This window comes from Oncorhynchus gorbuscha, linkage group LG15, assembly GCF_021184085.1.
Source record: "Oncorhynchus gorbuscha isolate QuinsamMale2020 ecotype Even-year linkage group LG15, OgorEven_v1.0, whole genome shotgun sequence".
In the NCBI taxonomy this organism is placed as follows: Eukaryota; Metazoa; Chordata; class Actinopteri; order Salmoniformes; family Salmonidae; genus Oncorhynchus; species Oncorhynchus gorbuscha.
The window spans coordinates 9,682,793-9,708,031 of record NC_060187.1 but is presented as its reverse complement, the minus strand read 5'-3'; the positions used below and the strand labels follow the sequence as shown (position 1 = coordinate 9,708,031).

The 25,239-nt window shown below is 43.1% G+C and overlaps 2 protein-coding genes across 3 annotated transcripts; one reads left to right on the top strand and one right to left on the bottom strand.

The window, feature by feature from the left end:
* Positions 1-607: 607 nt before the first annotated feature.
* Positions 608-20,330, bottom strand: abhd8b (abhydrolase domain containing 8b). 2 transcript variants are annotated; one of them, XM_046300087.1, is made up of 5 exons: positions 20,200-20,330; positions 10,242-11,036; positions 9,423-9,593; positions 3,762-3,978; positions 608-3,651 (listed from the first exon to the last, which is right to left on the bottom strand). In XM_046300087.1, exons 1-5 carry the CDS (start codon positions 20,217-20,219, stop codon positions 3,421-3,423), a joined length of 1,434 nt encoding a protein of 477 aa, XP_046156043.1. In that variant the 5' UTR covers positions 20,220-20,330; the 3' UTR covers positions 608-3,420. The 2 variants fall into 2 exon arrangements, with proteins under 2 accessions (XP_046156043.1, XP_046156044.1); XM_046300088.1 differs by lacking the exon at positions 20,200-20,330 and adding an exon at positions 18,899-19,248.
* Positions 20,331-20,479: 149 nt separating this feature from the next.
* Positions 20,480-22,435, top strand: dda1 (DET1 and DDB1 associated 1). The gene is made up of 5 exons (XM_046300078.1): positions 20,480-20,829; positions 21,444-21,524; positions 21,614-21,665; positions 21,802-21,863; positions 22,104-22,435. Exons 1-5 carry the CDS (start codon positions 20,821-20,823, stop codon positions 22,206-22,208), a joined length of 309 nt encoding a protein of 102 aa, XP_046156034.1. The 5' UTR covers positions 20,480-20,820; the 3' UTR covers positions 22,209-22,435.
* Positions 22,436-25,239: the final 2,804 nt, after the last annotated feature.

Below are 25,239 nucleotides of genomic sequence, written 5' to 3'. Positions count from 1 at the left end.
TTCAAAATCTTGTAAAGATATTTAGGCTGCTGCCCCTCGGCTGTTAGTACACCATGTCCACCTCCTTCCTCTTGCTGTGAAAAGACAGTGAGCAGTTGGCCGAACGCTTTGACCAGAAGAAAATATTTACTGCGGCGTGCTGAGCTTTGATTGTAAAGTCACGCTGGACAACAGTATCTGCTAACTGACAGAGCAAATATGTAAACTGGCTCAAACCAAGTAGCCTAAGCCATTTAAACCACTTTGTTCTATAGATTTGCTAGTGAATTTAATGGTATAATGTTGTATTCCTAACGTGGACATCTATGTGATGTAACTGAATTAGGGTGGGTAAACCCAGTGTTTCTTCAAACTGCAATACTCTGGCCAGACACAAGGTGTCGCCCAAGTACAGGACACTTCCTTGGGATGAGTAGACAGTATCCATTTGTCAGCTTTCCACTGTATGTACTGAAGGCAAGTCTCAGTCATTCTAGTGTTAAGCACAGTACATAGTGCAAATACTCGCTACTTGTAGCTTGAAACTGCATGTGATTTTAACACAGAAAATATATTTGTAACACACCTGGCTTTAAAAACATTTAAAATGATTGCATGGTAATAATATTCCTCATATTTTATTTTTGGTGAACTGAACATTCTTCCAGCACTTCATTGCTGCAATCAATATCAAAAACAAACACAGTGACACATTTAAGACGCACAAGGGCACAAATGTGATACTGATAGTTGACACAGCTTCAGAACCATTCAGATGTAAAATACTTAGTGATGTTCCACTGAGAACATGACTGAGGATCATAAAGCTAAACACATCTGACTAGCGAGAACTCAATTCTCAATTTAATTCACTCCTGTTCACTCATTTTCTTTTCAGCAGTAATACCTATATAAGCATCATTACTTGCTTGTAAAAGTTGCATATTTTATCAAAAGTATACTCACGGCCCTGTTAAGTGTTACGTTTTCAAAATGCATATTGTTGTTCATGGGTGACCTACTGACCACAGGAGGTTGGTGGCACCTTAATTGAGGAGGACGGGCTCGTGTTAATGACTGGAGCAGAATCAGTGGAACGGTATTAAATACAACAATGACATGGTTTCCATGGTTTCCAGGTGTTTGATGACATTCCATTTGCTCTGTTCCAGCCATTATTATAAGCCGTCCTCCCCTCAGCAGCCTCCACTGACACTGACTTTTCCATAACCAACAGTAACAGAGGGCTTTGCACTGCTACATCGGAGGGATCGACAAACGGAAATGGGATAGTGATCGTTTTGAAGTAACTGGACTGTTGCAGTGCTAAGACCAGAGTTAAACCGAATAGTTTCAGTAACAGTCTTATTGGACAGGAGATCGCCTGTCCTGTGGAATACAGGTGAAAGGGCATCTTCGGTGGCACCTTAATTGGGGAGGACGGGCTCGTGGTAATGGATGGAGCGGAATGGGTGGAATGGTATTAAATACATGGTTTCCATGGTTTCCAGGTGTCTGATGCCGTTCCATTTGCTCCATTCCAGACATTCTTATGAGCCGTCCTCCCCTTGGCAGCTTCCACTGGTGCACACCTAGCTAAAGAGTAAGGGGTTCATTCAATCCGTGGCGCTGAAGATCCGCGCTGTGGCTCAACTTAAATTGGAAGGTCATTTCCAATTGAACCAACATATGCAGTGTTTACCATGAATGTGGGAACATTGCCTTTACATTTCTAGAGTGCTGCAGTGCAGATCATCAGTGCTAGGGATTGATTCAGTATTAATTAATACACTGTTATTCAACACAGTCTGTGTGACACTTATCAGTGGGATGCTAGTTACACCACAGAGAAAACCGGCTATGTGGCACTGAAGAATTCTCAGGTTGTAAGCAATTTTTGGTGTAGCAATATCATTTTCAGAGCTTATATCACTTCTACCTGGAAAACCCGCAAACGATCATAATTATTTAGCATAGTTTTGGTGAGAAATATAATGCTAGGATTCAGTACAATTCTCCTTCTTAAAGGGGTCCAAAACACACATCTGCCTCTGTGTGTTTCCTAGGTAACCTGCAGCTAATAAGGAAACATATTTGTTTCCCCCATAAAATACACAAGGAAACTTTGTAGGACAGTCAAACATGAGTCTTACTCTGGTCCCTCAAAGTTGTTACTGTGCATCTTTAGATATAGCATAACATAGTTAGCCTGCCTGTTGTAATCCTTCTGACGGGGAAGTGCTTTTAAATACTGTATGAATGCTGCATAAACAAAATGTAGTAGGCTAGTTCTCAAAAAGCACCGTTGATCGTCATACATAACATTTAACCCCCATGTGCAGAAGTACTGTAAGGAAACAGAAGTTAGTTCTGGGGTTTCTGTCTACCCGTTGGCGTGAGTAGTATAGGGGGCTAGATTCAGATCAGTTCTGCCTGTCGGAGGTGTAACAGCGTTGGAGCTGTCGAATCAGCAAGCGGCTCCTGGCGTTCTACCTATCGTGGACATTGCCATTGGATGTGCCGAGTTGGATTAGTAATAACCCCATGCAGCCTTGTTACAAGTTGGAACACAGGAATGTGTTGTAATCTACACCTCTAAGGCTGATAGAAATCCTCCTTATTTCTGAACCTCCTAATGCAGGGAGGGGATTTAAGAACGGGTGTGGTTTTGTGACTATGACGACGAGAGCAGCTGCTCACAGATTTGACAGTTCCAACGCAGAGACACCTCCGATATCGCCTAAACAAAAACTAAGAAACAGCTATGCAGCAGTTGTCCGTTTGGGCCGGTTAGCGCTGGAACTGACTGCATCTGGGCCTAACAAGCAGTCTTCTTGGCTATCAACGTTCCCTGTGTCACTTGATCCCGTTGAATATATTATTTTTCCCTCTCTGATCCACCCATGCTCTGACATTTCCACGTGGTTGGGCAACTGACAAGCCATCACAGGGGACTGAGTCTAGACCTGGGTACTGGTACAACAAAGCAGCAACACACAAAACCAAAACCATTACCAGATTCACCATGAACATCCTCTCCAACTCAGCACCTCTTCAGAGCTTCTCAAAAATGTTCTCTCCCACCTGTCTCCAGTCCCAGCCAGGGAGCAGTAAATCAGAACAGGACCAGGAACAATACAATAGACCTCCATCTTGTTGTCCTCTGATACGTCACTCTGTCCATCCATACCTGCCAGCTCTCCTGTCCTTCCTTTCTTTTGTGGCTCAGACCTAGACCAAAAATGGGCCCGCCTGACCCTGTGTGCTGTGTTCCACCTCCTCAAATCCCACCTCAAACCAGCTCAGACCAGTTTAAAACCAGCCCAGACCAGCTCAAACCAGCTCCCTGCACCTGGAGACATAGCCTAGGACAACCAGCAATATTCGGACACTGTCTGTGTCTGCTTTAACTGGAGTTAATACCACACATCCCCCTCTGGGTTACTTGGTCTTGGCTTTGCTTTCTGGCGTTGCTCCTCCGTTGGATGCGGTGGGGATCTTGGCAGTTTCGGGTCTCTTGGTGGCGATTTCGGGACAGGGTTTAGATTTGGGTGGGGAGTCAGGCTCCCAGAGGAAGAACTCGTGCAGGAGGGTGTTGACACTCTCGGGACACTCCATCATCACCATGTGACTGCCCTCGTTGATTATCTTCAGGAAGGCCAGCAACAGGATCTGAGCAGAGGCAGAGAGGTTAGATTAGGTTCAGGTTTTATGTTTTAAAGCTAGGCTCAGAGTTAGGTTTAAAGGTAGGGTTAGAGTTGGCGTTAAGGTTTCCCGCTCACCTCCGCCATGCGTTGATCTTCCTCTATGGGAACAAACTTGTCGTACATGCCGTGCACCAGCAGGATGGGCACTGGGATCTCTGCATGATAAACCTCGTCGCCCTCTGGCCAGTACTGACCACTCATCATGGCACGCAGCACGAAGGAGGACACGTTGAAGGCATTGTTGTCTTTCAACAGCTGTTTCTCCTTCGCACCCTGACGGGCAAACCCAGCCCTGACGCGGAGGCAGAGGAGAGGAAGAGGAGAGGAAGAGGAGGAGCATAAGAAATCATACTTGAACAACATACAGTAGGCTGAAAGCTTTTTGTACAGAAGTTTGACTGTATTGAAGTAGGCCTGGGAGCAGAGGAGGCTCCTCAGAGGAGGATGGGGAGGTCTATCCTACTTGGTAAATGCCATTTTAAAAAAGTTATCCTTTTCAGATAAAACTTTACAAATTATATGTCACCAAATAACTGATTAAAACACACTTTTTTTGCAATGGTCTACAGTAGCCTCAACAGTACTCTGTAGGGTAGCACCATGGTGTAGCCGGAGGACAGCTATTTTCCCTGCTACATTGACTTCAATACAAAACCATGGTTCTCAACCCTATCCATAGACTTACACAGTAATTATGACAACTTTCATCCTCCAACCTACCAGAGCTTGTGCAGTATGAACTGACATGTTGTCCATCCAATCAAAGGATCAGGTAATTCATTTGGTACTGAAAGCATAAGCTACAGCTAGCTAGCACTTTGATAGACAATAGTTGAACAGCTTTGAACAAATACATTTAGTCTCAGCCTCCAGTATTTATGCTGCAGTAGTTTATGTGTCGGGGGGCTAGGGTCAGTTTGTTTATCTGGAGTACTTCTCCTGTCCTATTCGGTGTCCTGTGTAAATCTAAGTGTGCGTTCTCTAATTCTCTCCTTCTCTCTTTCTTTCTCTCTCTCGGAGGACCTGAGCCCTAGGACCATGCCCCAGGACTACCTGACATGATGACTCCTTGCTGTCCCCAGTCCACCTGGCCATGCTGCTGCTCCAGTTTCAACTGGCCTGGGCCCTAGGACCATGTCCCAGGACTACCTGACATGAGGACTCCTTGCTGTCCCCAGTCCACCTGGCCATGCTCCTGCTCCAGTTTCAACTGTTCTGCCTTACTATTATTCAACCATGCTGGTCATTTATGAACATTTGAACATCTTGGCCACGTTCTGTTATAATCTCCACCCGGCACAGCCAGAAGAGGACTGGCCACCCCACATATGCTCTCTCTAATTCTCTCTTTCTTTCTCTCTCTCGGAGGACCTGAGCCCTAGGACCGTGCCCCAGGACTACCTGACATGATGGCTCCTTGCTGTCCCCAGTCCACCTGACTGTGCTGCTGCTCCAGTTTCAACTGTTCTGCCTTATTATTATTTGACCATGCTGGTCATTTATGAACATTTGAACATCTTGGTCATGTTCTGTTATAATCTCTACCCGGCACAGCCAGAAGAGGACTGGCCACCCCACATAGCCCGGTTCCTCTCTAGGTTTCTTCCTAGGTTTTGGCCTTTCTAGGGAGTTTTTCCTAGCCACCGTGCTTTTACACCTGCATTGTTTGCTGTTTGGGGTTTTAGGCTGGGTTTCTGTACAGCACTTTGAGATATCAGCTGATGTACGAAGGGCTATATAAATACATTTGATTTGATTTGATTTGATTTTGTATTTTTTCTTCTGAGTTTACTTTTCACTTACTTAGCTAGCTAATGCAGCTAATTTAGCCTACTCAACAACCTGACTCAAATGGAGTGGAATGCTATTTATTTTAGCTAGCTGTCTAAGGCTATCCAACACTGCAAGTCAAGGTAAGCTTTCGGTTTTATAAAAGTATTGCCACCGGGGTAACTGCTTGCTGTACACTGCAGTGATTGTACACATGTATTGGATTGTGGGTTTACTAACGCATCAGTTCTAGGGTTGTTAATAGGATCCTCCCCCTTTTTTACAATTTTTGCCTAAAATGACATGCCCAAATCTAACTGCCTGTAGCTCAGGACCTGAAGCAAGGATATGCATGTTCTTGATAACATTTGAAAGGAAACACTTTGAAGTTTGTGGAAATGTGAAAGGAATGTAGGAGAATATAACACAATAGATCTGGTAAAAGATAATATGAAATAATTATTATTTAATATTTTTTGTTCCATCATTTTTGAAAAGCAAGAGAAAGGCCATAATGTATTATTCCAGCCCAGCTGAAATGTAGATTTTGGCCACTAGATGGCAGCAGTCTATGTGCAAGGTTTTAGACTAATCCAATGAACCATTGCATTTCTGTTCAGAATGTTGTATCAAGTAAGTCGCTCTGGATAAGAGCGTCTGCTAAATGACTTAAATGTAAATGTAAATGTAAGACTGCCCAAATGTGCCTAATTTATTTATTAATAACTTTGTGTTCAAAACTGTGCACTCTCCTCAAACAATAGCATGGTATTCTTTCACTATAATAGCTACTGTAAATTGGACAGAGCAGTTAGATGAACAAGAATTTAAGCTTTCTGCCAATATCAGATATGTCTATGTCCTGGGAAATGTTCTTGTTACTTACAACCTCATGCTAATCACATTAGCCAATGTTAGCTCAACCATCCCGTGGAAGGGACACGGATCCCGAAGAAGTTTGAATTAACTATAACGTTAACATGGTGACAACAATGTAGCGGTTAGCCAGAGCTGCCAACTCTCACACATTTGACCCTCCTCGCATGCCACACCTCTTATATACACTACATGACCAAAAGTATATGGACACCTGCTTGTCAAACATATCATTACATAATCATGGGCATTAATATGGAGTTGGTCCCCCCTTTTGCTGCTACAACAGCCTCGACTAGCTGTTGGAATATTGCTGATGAGACTTGCTTCCATTCAGCTATAAGAGCATTAGTGAGGTCAGGCACTGATTTTGGGCGATTAGGCCCGACTCGAAGTCGGCGTTCCAATTCATCCCAAAGGTGTTCGATGGGGTTGAGGTCAGGGCTCTGTGCAGGCCAGTCAAGTTCTTCCACGCCAATCTCAACAAACCATTTCGGTATGGACCTCGCTTTATGCACGGGGGCATTGTCATGCTGAAAGAGGAAAGGGCCTTCCCCAAACTGTTGCCACAAAGTTGGAAGCACAGAATTCTAAAAAGTCTAGAATGTCATTGTATGGTGTAGCGAACTAAGGGGGCTTAGCCCGAACCTTGAAAAACAGCCCTAGACCATTATTCCTCCTCCACTAAATTTTACAGTTGCCACTATGCATTCGGTCCCTACACAAAAACAGCACTAACAGTAGATCGAGGCTGCTCTAGCAGGGCAGAAATGTGAGCACTTCATTTAGGCCATTCTACTGCCAATGTTTGTCTATGGAGAATGCATGGCCGTGTACTTGATGTTTATACACCTGTTAGCACCGGGCTGAAATAGCTGAATACACTCATTTGAAGATGTGTCCAAATACTTTTGTATATATAGTTTTATCTTCCGCATAGAAAAGTGCTGTTTTCATGTTTCTGATAAGTCAGCGCGTTAGCTGTTTAACTGTGCTGCCTCCAAGGTGTTCTGAAATCGGAGCGCCTGAGCCTGCAATGTAACATCACGAGCGGAACCGGTTTCATTGTCCTGTCACAGCACTGTGAACCGCGACACATTGAAGCATATGATATGTCTAGTTATGTAAGGAATCAAGTGGATTGGATGCACATATTAAAGAAATGCTCCAAAATGCTGAATGGAAAGATAACGTTCTCCACCGAGTTGATAAAACTGTAAAAAGCGCAGCACGGTAGAGCTGTTTTATGTACAATGTGATCAACAAAATGAGGTGTGACCCTGAAAAGGCAGCAGACAGACCTACAGTATGTTTTATCAGGGAACTATGAAATTGATTATGCCAAACAGATTGTGAACCCACGTGTTTAATTCTAGAGGGGGGGGGGGGAGAAAACAATTGGTTAGGGTTTAGGGTCATCTTGTCTAAAGAAGATTTTATTATATATTTACTTTATTTAGTCTGATCAGTGGAATTCCCATCCTTAATAATTGCCTACAATATAGGGTAATTAGTGTGCTTGTCAGCAATAACACTACTGTTAATCCACTTCTTCCAAAATTTGCCAGTGTCATTAGATATTTGAAATCTGAAATGCCTACTTGTGTCTTTGAAAATGAATTATATGAGGCTATGTATTTTTGCAGCTATTCATGATCAGTTTAGAATAAGACATAAAGAAATATCATTGTTGACATTTTAGTATTGTGCACATGCTAGGCAGAGATGGTAGGGGGACTCACAGCTCACAAACACATCACATTTTGATCACAAGATGATGGCAACGATCTTAAACTAGTAGGCATAAACCATCTGAATATCGATCCATTCGATTTTTCTTGAAGGCTGGGTGATTTTGAGAAATGAATTGTTATAACTAGAACATTTTTAAAAACATCCAGCTCTTGGGAAACAAAGAGAGAAAAAGTATTTATATTTTCCACCCTGGTCATAGACCTAAAACATGTCAAAATACGGAAATTAGCTATAAAACTAACGTTTTCCCGGGAAGGACCCCAGACCTCCGTCTAGGGGTTGTGCCAGGGGTCAATGAAATTCGCATAGCAAATCTCACTCAATGATTTCTTCAAAAGTTGGTAGCCCTGGGTTAGTGGATATGGTATGACGGTTTGGCCTGGGTTAGTGGATATGGTATGACGGTTTGGCCTGGGTTAGTGGATATGGTATGACGGTTTGGCCTGGGTTAGTGGATATGGTATGACGGTTTGGCTTGGGGAGGTTTTTGCGCCGGATCACAGACACTGTTATATTGTGCACTGAAGTCCACAAGTGAAGGGAAAAGAGGAGAGGAGAGCATGTGGATGTGATGATGCTGTATGTGGTTGCTATGAACGTGAACTGTGTGTGATCAGGGGTGTATTCATTCTGCAGATTCATTATTGTTTTTAGATTGATTTATTTTTTACCCCTTTTTCTCCCCAATTTCATGGTATCCGATTGGTAGTTACAGTCTTGTCCCATCACTGAACTCCCATAGGGCATTGCGCCCGGCCTGCCACAAGAGTTGCTAGTGCGTGATGGGACAAGAACATCCCTGCCGGCCAAACCCTCCCCTAACCAAAACAATGCTGGGACAATTGTGCACTGTCCCATGGGTCTCCCGGTCACAGCCGGCTGCGACAGAGCCTGGACTCGAACCAGGATCTCTAGTGGCACAGCTAGCACTGCAATGCAGTGCCTTAGACCACTGCGCCACTGGGGAGGCCATTCCGCAGATTCTGTAGCAAAAATAATATTAAAAGGAATGAAATGGGGAGGGACCTAACTGAACCATTTTATTTGCAAATCGTTTTGCAACTGTTTGGACTAAAGATTACACCCCAGATCAGCTAGATGAAGGCAAAAGTGTGCAGGGCGGTATTGAATGTGTCACTGTCTGTCATCTTAATTGCTCCAATTTGTCTCACAACCTGAGCACCTACATTATAAACTTTAATTTGTAGGCTAGGTTGCAGAAAACTCATGATGTGTATAGGGCAAAAAGTATCATGGAGCATTGAGCCGGCTGAATGGAATGTGAATGACTGGGAGGGAAGGCACAGGCACACACACACACACACTGTTTGTTACTTGAGGAAGCTCCAGGCCAGGCAGGGGGACAGGCAGTGCAGCACACAGGTGGGCAGGTTGAAGATGGAACAGAGGCTGGGCTCCAGCGCTGTGGGACCTCCTCCGTTTATCATCACTACCTTGTGGACCTGGTCTGGGTACTCATGGGCCAGGAACGTACAGAACGACACACTACAGACAGAGAGAGAGAGAGAGAGAGAGAGAGAGAGAGAGAGAGAGAGAGAGAGAGAGAGAGAGAGAGAGAGAGAGAGAGAGAGAGAGGGGGGAAAGAGAAATGGTAATCAGATATCATTCTGGGAGATCAAAAGACAGAGACATTATGTGGGGTTCATTATGTGGCGTTCATTATGTGGCGTTCATTATGTGGCGTTCATTATGTGGGGTTCATTATGTGGCGTTCCTTATGTGGCGTTCATTATGTGGCGTTCCTTATGTGGCGTTCCTTATGTGGCGTTCCTTATGTGGCGTTCATTATGTGGCGTTCCTTATGTGGCGTTCCTTATGTGGCGTTCATTATGTAGCGTTCATTATGTAGCGTTCCTTATGTAGCATTCATTATGTGGCGTTCATTATGTGGCGTTCATTTTGTGGCGTTCATTATGTGGCGTTCATTTTGTGGCGTTCATTATGTAGCGTTCATTATGTAGCGTTCATTATGTGGCGTTCATTTTGTGGCGTTCATTATGTGGCGTTCATTATGTAGCGTTCATTATGTAGTGTTCATTATGTGGCGTTCATTATGTAGTGTTCATTATGTGGCGTTCATTATGTGGCGTTCATTATGTGGTGTCTGTAGCGAACACACTTCAGTCTTCTCACCCATAGGAGTGTCCAATGAGGATGTTCCTCTTCCGTGCGTATCTCTTAAAGATGGCCCTCATGTCCTCAGCCAGGGCGTAGAACGTGTACGCTGCCGCGATCTGAGGTGCCGAGCTCGCCCCGTGACCCGCCAGGTCAGGCGCGATGACCTCATAGCCCAGACGGGAGAAGAAGTCCATCTGGCTGCCCCAGATGTCGAGGGAGCCGCCCACGCCGTGCACGAAGAACACTGCCACGTCTGCGTGTGTCCCCTTACACGACGTGATCTTCCTCTCGCTGTCAATCACCACTGTGCGTTTGGGCTTCCGCCGCCGCTTCCGGGGCTGCTGGGTCAGATCTGGGGCTGATCCGAGGGTCGGGGCTGGAGATGTCGACGCTCCCCCTGTTCCAGCCACTGACCTGGTCTTGTCCGCTTTGGGGTCAGCGGTGGGAGTTGGATTGGACGATGGGTCTGCGAGCTCCACCTCTACGGTACAGTTGGGTTGTGTGTCTCCGTTCTGAGCGTGTAACAGCTCCTGTCTCGCCGCGTCGCCCAGGTCCTCTATCAGTAGCTGCCCATTACGGTACACTGTGATCTTCCTCTTACGGTGGACGCTTCCCCCAGGGCCCCTGGGCTCGTCCACCACCTCCCGCTCCGGGATGATGTGTCGGACCCTCAAGACACGACCCGGTTTGACCTCCACGAACTCGTAGCCGTCGGCGGCTTCCGAGGTTTCTATGGGAACCACGACGTTGGCCGACTTCCCTGTCAGGCAGCAGAGGAGGCCGTCCATTAAGGTGGTCAACATGCCTGCCCTTGGAGGGAAACACACGCATGCACAGATACACACATACACACATAAACATCTATTGCATATTACTCATGAGGGTAATAATCATGTCTGCTGTTTTACTACACACACGCTAGTAGGATCATCCCTATCCTAAAGCCTTTAGAGGCAAGGTTAGTCTAAGTACCACAGAATAATGAACACACAATATCTCAGCGATGGAAGAGTGACTACGTAGACACGTCGGTGACTAGTTAAAGCTTGTCAATCTTCCTTCAGGCGTGGCTTATTATAAGCTCTTATATGAAGCTTCTTCCTCTAGCAAGGCCTTATGGGTATTCATAAAAAAAAGAAAGCAATAGCCCATGGTTGAGTTAAAGCCGGCTACAGTGTGACAATGGGTACACTCGGTGTCTTCCAGAAGAAGTTTTTGGGGGAGTGGGACTACTCTGAATGAAGAGAAGGTTACATGTATTCACACATGCACGTCACCTACACATCCTTTTTTCACACCCAACTTTGAACCTAAATCCAATGACATGGTGAAATGATTTGTTGATTTCAAGTTGAATTCACGTTAGTTGACAACTCAACCAAATGTGAATGAAAACTAGACGTCTATGCCGAGTGCTCATTGTGCAAATACAGACTGTTCAACCTCAGCCCTCCTGGTCACTGTGGTTGGATTAGGAGGATTATAGTAAAACATTTCACATATCATTCCTCTCCTCTTTTTCCCTCTCTTTATTGCATACTTCCACTTCCCACACAGTGCTATGTGTTTTGTGATACCTGTAGGCCTTGATGTCAGACACATCAGGTTTGAACATCCTAAGTCCGGGACAAGGTTTGTCTTGCTAGCAAACGTGTCCCTGTCCTTGACTACTGTGGTGTTGCCCTCTGTTTTCTCTCAGTGTTTGGAAAGGCCAGAACGTAAACACCTGTACTGTGTTAAAGACATAAGAAGTTATTATATATCTATCACAGACAATACACCTTACTGTTAATAAGTAGTCATGTCAGGTCGAGGTAGAATATACAGTGCCTTCAGTAAGTATTCACACTCCTTGACTTATTCTACACTTTGGTGTGTTACAACCTGAATTCAAAATGGATTCAATATATTTTTTCTCAAATGTTGCACACTTATTGAAATAAAATATATAAATATCTCATTTACATAAGTATTCACACTCCTGAGTCAATACTTTGGAGAAGCAGCGATTACAGATGTGAGTCTTTCTGGGTAAGTCTCTAAGAGCTTCCACACCGGGATTGTGCAACATCTGCCAACTATTTTCAAAATTCTTCAAGCTCTGTCAAATTGGTTGTTGATAAATGGTAGACAACCATTTTCAGGTCTTGCCATAGATGTTCTAGTAGATTTAAGTCAAAACTGTAACTCGGCCACTCAGGAACATTCACTGTCATCTTGGTAAGCAACTCCAGTGTAGATTTGGCCTTGTGTTTTAGGTTATTGTCCTTCATCTCTCAGTGTCTGATGGAAAGCAGACTGAAACAGGTTTTCCTCTAGGATTCTGCCTATGCTTAGCTCCATTCTGTTTATTTTTTATCCTGAAAAACTCCCCAGTCCTTACCAATTACAAGCACACCCATAACATGATGCAGCCACCACAATGCTTGAAAATATGGAGAGTGGTACTCAGTAATGTGTTGTACTGGATTTGCCCCAAACATAACACTTTGTATTCAGGACAAAAGGTTAATTGCGTTGCCAATTTTTTTTGCAGTGTGACTTTAGTGCCTTGTTGTAAACAGGATGCATGTTTTGTAATATTTTTATTCCATACAGTTGTCCTTCTTTTCAGTCTGTCAATTAGGTTAGTATTGGGGAGTAACTACAATGTTGTTGATCCATCCTCAGTTTTCTCCTACCACTGTCACGCCCTGATCTGTTTCACCTGTCTTTGTGCTCGTCTCCACTCCCCTACAGGTGTCACCCATCTTTCCCATTATCCCCTGTGTACTTATACATGTGTTTTCTGTTTGTCTGTTGCTGTAATAAACATTGTTACTTTGACACGGTCTGCATCTGGGTCTTACCTTACCCTGATAAGCACAACCATTGTTTTAAAATGTTTTAAAGTCACAATTGGCCTCATGGTGAAATCACTGCACGGTTTCCTTCCTCTCCGGCAACTGAGCTAGGAAGGATGCCTGTATCTTTGTAGTGACTGGGTGTATTGATACACCATCCACAGTGTAAATAATAACTTCACCATACTCAAAGGGATATTCAATGTCTACTTTTTTAAAAATGTTACCCATCTACCAATAGGTGCCCTTCTTTGCGAGACATTGGAAAACCTCCCTGGTCTTTGTGGTTGAATCTGTATTTGAAATTCACTGGTCGACTGAGGGACCTTACAGATAAGGGGTACAGAGATGAGGTAGTCTGTCATGTTTTGTCATAGATTGTCATGTCTTGTCCCTGTGCTTTCTCTTCTATTCGTTTCCCCCTGCTGGTCTTATTAGGTTCTTTCCCTCTCTCTATCTCTCTCCCTCTCTCTCTCTATCGTTCCGTTCCTGCTCCCAGCTGTTCCTCATTCTCCTAACTACCTCGTTTACTCTTTCACACCTGTCCCCTATTTTGCCCTCTGATTAAGTCCCTATTTCTCCCTCTGTTTCCGCTTCTGTCCTTGTCGGATCCTTGTTTGCTGTGCTGTGTTCTTGTTCCGTCCTGTCGTGTTTTTGCCTTCATCAGATGCTGCGAGTGAGCAGGTGTCTCTATCAGCTACGGCCTGCGCCAACCCGAAGCGACCTGCAGTCTGTGGTCGCATCTCCTGTTGTTCCCCTCTACTGACTAGAGGATTTCAGTTATTCCTGTTTGGACATTACCAGTGAAAGAATTCAGGATTAATCGTTTTTTTGTTAAGACTGGAATAAACTCTGTTTCTGTTAAGTCGCTTTTGGGTCCTCATTCACCTGCATAACATAGTCATTCAAAAATAATGTAAAACACTATTATTGCACACATAGTGAATCCATGCAACTTATTATTGATTGTATGTTTGTTTATTCCATGTGTAATTCTGTGTTGTTGTATGTCTCGAACTGCTTTTCTTTATCTTGGCCAGGTTGCAGTTGCAAATGAGAACTTATTCAACTGACCTACCTGGTTTAATAAAGGTGAAATATATATTTTAATTAAATTGTGACTTGTTAAGCACATTTTTACTCCTGAACTCATTTATTCTTGCCATAACAAAGGGGTTGAATACTTATTGACTCAAGACATTTCAGCTTTTACTTTGAAGTAATTTGTTAAAATTTGAAAAAACATCCTTCCACTTTGCCATCCTGAGGTATTGTGTATAGGCCAGTGATTATTATTATTTGGTTTCAATTTAATACATTTTCAAATCAGGCTGTAACACATTTTCCCCCCAATAAGTCAAAGGGGTGTGAATACTTTCTGAAGGCACTGTAGATTAACATAGCGTCCTCCTGCCGAAAATACTGTCTTTAAAACACACCTCCTTTTCCTAGCAGTCTCCCTCAGTGTTCATAATAACTGGGGATAGAGATAATAACTGCGGATAGAGATACTATGGCTTTAATATTATTCAGAATTCCAGTGGCGCCTGAAACCCCCTCAGATATCTGTCTCATCACAACAATCTGAATGACAAATCACTAAGTGGGACCTCTTACATTAATCCCACAAACTGCAACTGTGGGCTGTTTTGTGGTTTGGCACAGATTATTACTATTTTTTAATCACTCCTACTCCTATGCTGTGGATCTGTTCCCGATTTAATTAATTTAGCTGATGTTGACATCATTCGTGTGGTCTTATCTGAACAACACGCTTACAGCAACGAGTGTTCAGACAAATTGCCACCCACTGTCTTGACCAATAATGCTGTTATTAATGATGTACCCAGCATAACATGCATGAAACTGGCCACAAATAGCAAAAATCACACGTTCTTATTGTACACATTCAAATCACCCCACTGTCTACCCACTGAGGAACAAGAGCGAACACTTTTTGGCAATTCCAGACAATTTCCTTCCAAGTCAGCAATTGGGGTCAAAATCTCAGTTTGGTCTATCAGTGATATGCTAATGTTGTCACCCCTACAAATTGGCCAGTAATATCTGCAAGGCTAGCAGTAGCGACACACAGCATTCCTGCCAATGGCGTAGTTCAGACAGTGTTACATAAGCCCAGACCAGAGGGTTGTCATCCCTGCTTAGGGATTGGTGCCCACGAAAGCCCATACATCATCCGATGGATTAGAAGTCACTATGGCCTCAGAGTGTTGAGTCAACAAACATGAACAACAATCCCTCTCCTTCTAAGAGGTGTGACTTCAGGCTTTCCCTCTGTTCTGCAAGATGCATTGTATTTCTGTACAGCAACATTGGCATTCTTGATATCAAGGTGTTGATAGATCCAACTTCTGAGGATGCTGTCGCATTCAAGTCCTATTTGGAACTTAGAGATGTCGAACTTGCTAAATGGTTGCAGTTATAGACGTGCCGCGTTCAACCACGTTAGCAAGTGGCACATTTCTGAGTTTCCTAGTTCTGACTGGCGCGTTAACGTGGCAGCATGCTCAGAAGTTGGATCTATCAACATCTTGTTATCAAGGATGCCACTTTTCTTGTACAGAAATACCATGCATCTAGTAGAACAGAAGCATGCGTGTGTAGGACCATACTTCCTTTAGTAGCCGGGGAAGAACCAGCCTTTCAACGCTCTTCACCACCAAAAGGTTCATGCTACAGGGAAGTAGTCATTGTTGCAGGAAGGGTTGCTCTTTTCAGGTGCTGGGCTTATGGTGGACAATTTCCATATTATTGGGATGGAATGTTCTGCCAGAGAGAGGTTAAAGAGCTCACAGAAAACACCTGCCAGTTGCTTATGGCACACATTGTTTTAATTACACCTTTATTTAACAAGGTAGGCCAGTTGAGAACTCCTTTATTTAACCAGGTAGGCCAGTTGAGAACACCTTTATTTAACCAGGTATGCCAGTTGAGAACACCTTTATTTAACCAGGTAGGCCAGTTGAGAACTCCTTTATTTAACCAGGTAGGCCAGTTGAGAACACCTTTATTTAACCAGGTATGCCAGTTGAGAACTCCTTTATTTAACCAGGTAGGCCAGTTGAGAACTCCTTTATTTAACCAGGTAGGCCAGTTGAGAACACCATTATTTAACCAGGTATGCCAGTTGAGAACACCTTTATTTAACCAGGTAGGCCAGTTGAGAACACCTTTATTTAACCAGGTAGGCAACACCTGAAACCCCACCTCTTTAAGGAATACCTAGGATAGGATAAGTAATCCCTCCCCCCCTTAAGATTTAGATGCACTATTATAAAGTGACTGTTCCACTGGATGTCATAAGGTGAATGCACCAATTTGTAAGTCGCTCTGGATAAGAGCGTCTGCTAAATGACTTAAATGTAAATGTAACCAGGTAGGCCAGTTGAGAACACCTTTATTTAACCAGGTAGGCCAGTTGAGAACACCTTTATTTAACCAGGTAGGCCAGTTGAGAACACCTTTATTTAACCAGGTAGGCCAGTTGAGAACACCTTTATTTAACCAGGTAGGCCAGTTGAGAACACCTTTATTTAACCAGGTAGGCCAGTTGAGAACACCTTTATTTAACCAGGTAGGCCAGTTGAGAACTACTTTATTTAACCAGGTAGGCCAGTTGAGAACACCTTTATTTAACCAGGTAGGCTAGTTGAGAACACCTTTATTTAACCAGGTAGGCCAGTTGAGAACACCTTTATTTAACCAGGTAGGCCAGTTGAGAACACCTTTATTTAACCAGGTAGGCCAGTTGAGAACAAGTTCTCATTTACAACAGCGACCTGGCCAAGACAAAGCAAAGCGACAAAAACAACACAGAGTTACACATTAAGTAGGTGAACGCTGATGTTGTCTGACCCAGGTGCTCTTCTTTGTTTTGTCCTTTTAAAACATAGCTTCACCATATTTTGGTTGCAGCTGAACAATTGTGTAACAGTGTGAGACATGTTAGATAGGGAAAAGCTGATCTCTGACCTTTCAATTGCAAAGTCATGTTGGTCAAATCTACAATAAAAACTTAAGACTCTCTGCAGGTCAACACAGTCTTTTCTGGGGGGAGAAGGGGAGAGTTTGGGTGTTATTAAGGGCTGCCAGTGTTTTCACACCCCTCGAAGCATCTTTACCTCCTGAAAGAGCCTTTCCTTATTCTCCTTGTACACTCTTGTAGCCTGTTTCATCTGCATTTTTATAATTTGGATTTAATTAGTTTACCCTCAACCTTGTTGCCAGTGGTAAATGCTATATTCTATATTCTATATGCTATATTCTATATTCTATATGCTATATTCTTTTAATTTAAAGTTGTTTTCTGGTCCTTTGTGATCCAGGGTTTGTTGTTAGAAAACAAATGTACAGTTTTGGAAGGAACAATCATCTCCTCACATAAATGAATACAGTTAGTGATAGCTTCAGTGGCCTCCTCAAGGCTCGCTCCCTCTGTGAACACACTCTTGCCTGCAGAGTCAAAGCAGCCCGCCTGCAGAGTCAAAGCAGCCCATCGGCAGTCAAAGCAGCCTGCCTGCAGAGTCAAAGCAGCCCATCGGCAGTCAAAGCAGCCCGCCTGCAGAGTCAAAGCAGCCCGCCTGCAGAGTCAAAGCAGCCCTGTAAGGTCTCACTGGTATCACTACCCCATTTTCAGACCACTATCTCAACCACACCATGTAGTTTGGTGCAATAGACTGGTATTAAATAAGATGCTAAAATCTGGTGTTCAGGCTGTAAATTAATGTATATAGTAAGCAATAGGTTATGTATTAAACCAGAGGCCAAGTTGACCAACCAAGAGAGAAGTCTATTTGCTACTAAAAACACAGTCATTTCTAAATGCTGCTTAGAATTTGTTCCTTGTCCTCCAAGGGACTGGTGTCAGCTGGAGGGTCCAATCAACACAAAGCAACACTTCACTTGACCTATCGCTGGTTGACATCTTCAAAACAATCTATAGGATAGTAGCTTTGTCTTGAAAACAAATCATTAAAAAAAGTAGGTCATAAAACCAATCAAACACAGTTGGTGTGACATTAAACACAAAAGACACCCTAAAGGTAGTGTGGAACATTATTTTAATGACTATGCATTCTTTATCTAGTTATATAATTATTTATTTTTTAAATCATTAAATATTTAATAATATAATATAATATAATAATATATGCCATTTAGCAGACGCTTTTATCCAAAGCGACTTACAGTCATGTGTGCATATATTCTACATATGGGTGGTCCCGGGGATCGAACCCACTACCCTGGCGTTACAAGCGCCATGCTCTACCAACTGAGCTACAGCAGAACCATTTAGCATCCAAGCTAATTTAGCATCCAAGCTAATTTTGAAAACCTCAACCAGGAATGTAGAATATTATCTCAGGAAATATCATGCAATAGGGGTGTGCACAGAAACATTTTTGTCTTTACTACTATTCCATTTTCTAGGACTCCATTCCTTAGTATGGAAAACAACCGAGCGTGCGCAGACTGCGCACTGCCGGTCTGAATGGGAAACTGAACGAGCGTCTGATGCGACAAATACACAGCGAATGCCAGCATGTTTATCCGCCTTTGTTCACCAGTTTACAAGATACATTAGATCAGCCATGGCACTTTACACACGTCATATCACATCCCATTTTGGTATTTGATTTATGCTAATTAAATTCTGAGAATGTGTTACACAATTGGTTTATCAGATCTGCCCATTTCCACGGTGCGTGTTCCTTTTTAATCTTCTGTTGACACAACATGCCATCATAATCATACAGCAAGCTTCATACCCCTACATTATTTTTTTTTCTCAAAAACGAAGACTCTTACCTTATTTTTTTTCGACGTCCACAGGGGTACAATTATTAGATAATATACGCGTCTTTATCGTATACCGCGTCTTCGAAACAGGAGCTCTATAATCTGTTGCAGCCAATCCAATAAACTAATCTAATTTGAGTCTGCAGCACTGTTCTCAACATTCTCACCCGCTAGTTGACATTACTACTACAATTTAAAAGAAAGGCGCGTTTATCAATTCCATTGCATCTTGAACGTGCCCGTGGACGCATAGTAGACGCGCACGCCAGGTGTCTACATGTGCAAGTTTTTATCTATAAAGCGCACAGTTCACGCTTGTCCAACTGTTCCATACGCTCGTCCTGTATCCACATTATGGAGATGCCCCCTACCGATTGATTGACGTGCGAGAGAACCAGCTCTAGACACAACAGTGCCGCCACCAGCCGACCAATAAATAACATATAGACCCGTTGCTACTAACGATAGAAAATCTTTAATACGTATTGGAATATGCAGCATACTTTGCGAGCAGAACTCTTCCAAAATATACCCCTGCAAGACGCATATAATTAAGTGTAGGTCATATTCTCCCTACAGTGCTGCACTGTGAATGAACCAGTCCAGCTGTCTCCATGGAGATGGCACCCTATACACGATGCATTGGGAACAGTGTGTGCCACTTTGTTCACCTCCTAGCTGACACACAACTGATAAAGGGGTAAACAGTCCCTGATAAAAAGTCCCTGAAAAGCACAATTTCAGTCAAAACTGCTTAGCTGTTTCCATTTACACCAGAACACATTTGAAATTGTAACTGATAAAGCCAATAAATCCCATTGGTTTCCAAACAAGTGTATAGGGAAAATGCTACATGTTTCCATAATTATAATACCACCCATCTTCCTCTCTCCTCGTCCTCCTCTAGCTGACAACTGTGACTGATGCAGTTGCTATTGGGTTTGTTGCTAAGGAACAATTACCAGGGGATCCAGATGCCAGAGAGGCAAGAGCAGGCAGACCTTCCATAAACCAGCAGTCACTCAGAGACAGAAGTATGATGCCCTGGTAACGGCCTAATCACAGCCATGTTTCACACATAGGCCTACCACAGAAATGATCACAGACTGAGCAGCTACACAAGTCTCAAATAAAGTATATACATTTGCTGCAATTGCATGTTATAGGCCCTACGTCAATTTATTTAAACAGTTTTATGGGATAGCTGTATACCATGTTTATTACCCTACATGTGTAATTAAAAGTAGAATATCCCATGGCCTTTACACAATAGCAGTGAAGCAGAGTGCCAATAGAGTGCGGTTACTTACAAAGCAAACCCATGTCTCATTAAGGTCCAGTATCCTTGCACTAGTGAGAAAGAACTGGACGGGTTAAAGCACGTTCCATATATATGTTAGATCAATGAGAGAAAGGAATCGACTGGATGCTTCACTTCCATTCTTCCCTGCCATTATCTGTCAACCTATCCCAAGTTTTTGGGTGAAAAAAAAAATGATAGACAGCTTTCTGTCCAATTACGATACGATATATCGTGGTCTTAGATCACGTGGGATAGGTTAATAGCCAATGGTTATGCTTAGGGCTGGTGCTGTAAATGCAGCATCTAGCTACCATCATGCTAAAGAGTTAGCCACGAAGCAAAGCAGTTTACATGTATTTATGGCCATGAGCCTCACTTTACTTTATGCGTTGTGTTTAATGATTACAGGTGGTGTAATTGGACACAATACTGTTTACAACAGCGTGATTCCAGTAACAAGTGAATGTGGAGGATTTCATAAACGTTGGCTAGGCTTGAGAGCAACTAGCTAGCTAACGACTGTTAGCTAGCCAAAGCTAACTGTTTTGGCGAGCTACCTGCCATATTATCTATCCATCTGCAAGATATCAGTCGACGTCTCGTCGTGGGACACTAAACAGGGAAAACCATGGATAAGGTAGCTAATTTAACGACAAAACATTTTGTGAAGAGAAGGCAGCTAGCCTGACAACTTAGTTATGGCAGCTTGGCTAGTTAGCGTAATGCTAGCAAATGTCATGATCTTATCATGTGGCTTTTTATCCGAGTTGTTTTAATCGTATGATCTCAATTAATTATCTAGCTTGCCATCTGTCTTCTTGGTAACATTCATGTTTCCATTGAATACTTGGCTAACTTGTATCTTAGCTAGCCGAAAAGAATAGCCAGAAAGAATCCACCAAACAGACAGACAGGGAACGCCCAGTGCCAGCCACCCATGGCATCAGCCCCCCGTTTCGAGCAGGGCAGGGGTGTACCCCACCCATGTCATGGTGACTTGGGAGGACACGTAATTCCCAAACGATAGTATTCTTTGCTTCTCACTTTCTCTAGTTTAAACCAAACGCTGTTAAATGGGTTTTAGAGCATCCTTCATATTTAGCTAGAGGTCAACCTAGACATCCTGCAGGGCAGGAGGCGTGGTCACCCTTGAGTTACAGGATGGAAGATGCTCTGCAAAATTGTCTGTTTGGGTTCAACCTACAGCTTTACCCATACAACACAAACCAAAATACTTGTCTTTTCCTAAAGGCGGATTTCTTAAAGGGTCTCCCCGTTTACAACAAGAGCAACTTCAGTCGGTTCCATGCAGACTCTGTGTGTAAAGCATCGGTGAGCGCAAACCATGAGAACATTTTACACGTGAAAGAGATGAACATAAGTCTGGCTAAATCTGAATCTCTATGAATTGCTTTTTACAGAACCGAAGACCGTCCGTGTACCTCCCGACACGTGAGTACCCCTCAGAACAGAGTAAGTACCTCCATTCTTAGTCGAGGACATTTTATTTATTTAGCTTTTCTTGGGGAAAATATACTGCTAGAAATAGAACTATGGTTTTGAGATGGGGATGAAATCTTGAGGTTTGAAATTCTCTTTTACTTACCAGTTATTGTCACAGAGAAAACCAATATCCTCCTGCGCTACCTTCATCATCACTGGGACAAAAAGGTGAGGTTGATGGGAGGGTTCGGGTTTCTGAATAGATAGATGATATCCAGGTGTGAATGTAAGATGTCGTGCATCAACAACAGTTGTAACCTATCACAGACCAGGGCACAGGGAAGCATGGTCAGCCATGGTCACTCTTAAACAGGATCATCAACGTTGTGGAGCGGGTTGTCAATCAGGTGTGTCCATGCTTTCAGTTTAGTGAGTGACAGTACTATATTTTCCCTCTCTGTTGAACAGAACGCAGCGAAGAAGAGGGAACAGGAGCAAGGTGAGGGAGGGAGTCCAGCACCTCCACGCAAAATCGCCAGGACAGATAGCCAAGAGATGAACGAGGACTCTTAGGAGTGTGTGTGTGTGTTTGTGTGTGTGTGTACGGATGCGTGCATCTGTGGAGGAAGCACAAGGACAGGCCCACCATGACAGACATGAAGACAAACAACCTGAGGAAGAGTCCGCCCTGGTCTGGGAAAGACTAAACATTTTTTATTTTTTGTTGTTGTTACCCCCAGTGTCCAGTGTTGTTCTCAGCTTCACTACCCAGCCTTGGCCTCATGGGGGCACTGCAACACCTTTCCACAGTTCGCTTCTGCAGACCCGAGTATACATTGTGATTGTCAACTGCTGCCTGTCACAACCCGGCCACCACAACAGGGGAAGAAACTACCCCCACCTCCCAGACTTGTGTTAATGTTCAATATGCATTATCTTCCATGACTCTGTTCTGAATATGTGTGTGTTTTGCAGTTTGTGCTGGCTTGTTTTACCATTTTAGGAATGGATTCTTTAATCTATTGCCCCCTACTGGTCAATCGTGATAAAATGACAAGTTACTCAACAGCTTACTAGCTTAGTTTGAATGTTTGCAGCTTTCTGCCAATGTATGCTGTTAAAAAGGGTATTATAGAATGACAAGACAAATAATTTTAGTCACCAGGTGTTGACTACTCACTTTACCAGAATTGTTTGGAATTAGTTTACACTGCAATCCATGTACCCATTATGTATGTTTGAAGATCTCACCTTACCAGCACAACCAAGTGATAGCAGAGGTAGAGGGAAGAATGTCTGTCAATATGAGGGGTAGCGAGAGAATGTTGTATTCAGTATGAAGACCTGTGTAAATACTATAGCCAGTGGCAGCTGTTAGATATTAAGATCTAGGCTTTATATTTCTCTAAGGAAAAATGACATTGCATCTGACTTTTGTCAAATAAATCTATATGTAGCTACATAGCTATAATAAGTATTTTGTGTAAATGTTGAGATGCACTGATACCTAATGGTTGCCTTGCCTTGCATGTCTGTTTTTGACAACTTCCTGGGGGGGGTTGTGTGAAGATGAGGATACAGGGTTATGTACCACAGGAGGTTGGTGGCACCTTAATTGGGGAGGATGGGCTCTTGGTAATGGCTGGAGCGGAATGGGTGGAACGGTATTAAGTACATAAAACACGTAGTTTCCATGGTTTCCATGTGTTTGATGCCGTTCCATTTGATCCGTTCCGGGCATTATTATAAGCCGTCCTCCCCTCGGCAGTCTCCTGTGGTATGTAAGTAACAGACCACTGCCATGGATGAACAGAAAGGTGCAGTCGCCATCCTGCCTTGTTCCAGAGGTTCAGCTTGTACCGGTGTTGTACTACTGTACAATACTACACCGAATTCTGGAGGTTATTCAGAATGCTGCAGATAGAAATGTAATGAAAAGAGCTGACATGAGTAGTAATCTGCTCTATATTATACATTTCCTTGGACTTTTATGTTGGACCCTTCTGAACAGGCCCCAGACCTTTGTTAATGTTTACGCTGCCCAACAAAGTCACGGCAAGTCTATTTTCCCCTCAGCTCCAGATGCTGCAATCGATGTGAGTTTCCTACTGTACCTGCCATTGAAGCGTAAAGCCATGCTCTACTCTTCTGCTAGACTTGACTGTTCTGAATATCCGCTCTACTCTTCTGCTAGACTTGACTGTTCTGAATATCCGCTCTACTCTTCTGCTAGACTTGACTGTTCTGAATATCCGCTCTACTCTTCTGCTAGACTCGACTGTTCTGAATATCCACTCTATGCTTCTGCTAGACGAGACTGTTCTGAATATCCACTCTATGCTTCTGCTAGACGAGACTGTTCTGAATATCCGCTCTATGCTTCTGCTAGACTGTTCTGAGACTAGACTTGTTCTGAATATCCACTCTATGTTCTGAATATCCACTCTATGCTTCTGCTAGACTACTGTTCTGAATATCCACTCTATGCTTCTGCTAGACTAGACTGTTCTGAATATCCACTCTATGCTTCTGCTGGACTAGACTGTTCTGAATATCCACTCTATGCTTCTGCTAGACTACTGTTCTGAATATCCACTCTATGCTTCTGCTGGACTAGACTGTTCTGAATATCCACTCTATGCTTCTGCTAGACTACTGTTCTGAATATCCACTCTATGCTTCTGCTAGACTACTGTTCTGAATATCCATTCTATGCTTCTGCTAGACTAGACTGTTCTGAATATCCATTCTATGCTTCTGCTAGACTAGACTGTTCTGAATATCCACTATGCTTCACCCTGTTTTATTGTATATTCGGTAAAATTTTATTTTCAGCTTCGCTCCAATAAAAGCAGTGATCAAAAAGTAATGTCCGTTGTCATGTTATTGTTACAATGTAAATTGTACATTTGTTTCACACTTTTATATTTTGTGTGTAAACAATAATAACACATTTCAATTTAAAATTGTTTTATTATCTATATTTCAGATCTTACAAAAATATGACAAAATAAATTAAAAGAAATAAATAATCCCATTTCCCAGTATCATATTTTTCTTGAAAATATTTTGTTTTGTTTTTGTACAGTGGAAGAGCACATGATGTCTGGTCAGTTAGTGAGGCTGTTATGAAGATGTTTTATTTAGTTAGAACGGTATAAAGGGTTCTACATACTGGTAGTAGGTGTACAGTACATCTCACCTCATCCACTTTTTACTGTCCAGATCAACGATGAGGCTACAGTTACACCTCCCCCGTCAGGCTATCCCATCAAACCAATACGGTAAAGTAACACTGCTTTAGAGACTGGATTTAGACAACTGTCCCAAACAATGTCACATGAACAAAATTCCCTCTGCTCCGTCTCACAACCATTCTAAGCATTCGTAACTAAAGCAGTGCAGTGATAGAACATCAAAAGGTAAAGGTCGTTCAGAGCACTTCCCACCCGTTTGAAATGACATGAGCCGTTTCTCTACTTCAGTAACGTAGCTCTGTCTGATAAAACCTAACCACGAGGGTTAACGTGTCCAGTCAGACCAAAGGTCACGCACCACGATGGCCGCTGACCCAACAAAGGCTGCATCTCAATAGTCTTACTTT

Coding starts and splice junctions, on each gene's coding strand:
- dda1 (XM_046300078.1), top strand. Junction 21,666..21,801: donor TGAGTACCCCTCAGAACAGA/GTAAGTACCTCC, acceptor TTTACTTACCAG/TTATTGTCACAGAGAAAACC. Junction 21,864..22,103: donor ATCATCACTGGGACAAAAAG/GTGAGGTTGATG, acceptor TCTGTTGAACAG/AACGCAGCGAAGAAGAGGGA.
- abhd8b (XM_046300087.1), bottom strand. CDS start 20,219: ATGAGACATGGGTTTGCTTT. Junction 9,594..10,241: donor CTCATTGGACACTCCTATGG/GTGAGAAGACTG, acceptor CTCTGTCTGTAG/TGTGTCGTTCTGTACGTTCC. Junction 3,652..3,761: donor AAGATCAACGCATGGCGGAG/GTGAGCGGGAAA, acceptor GCCTCTGCTCAG/ATCCTGTTGCTGGCCTTCCT.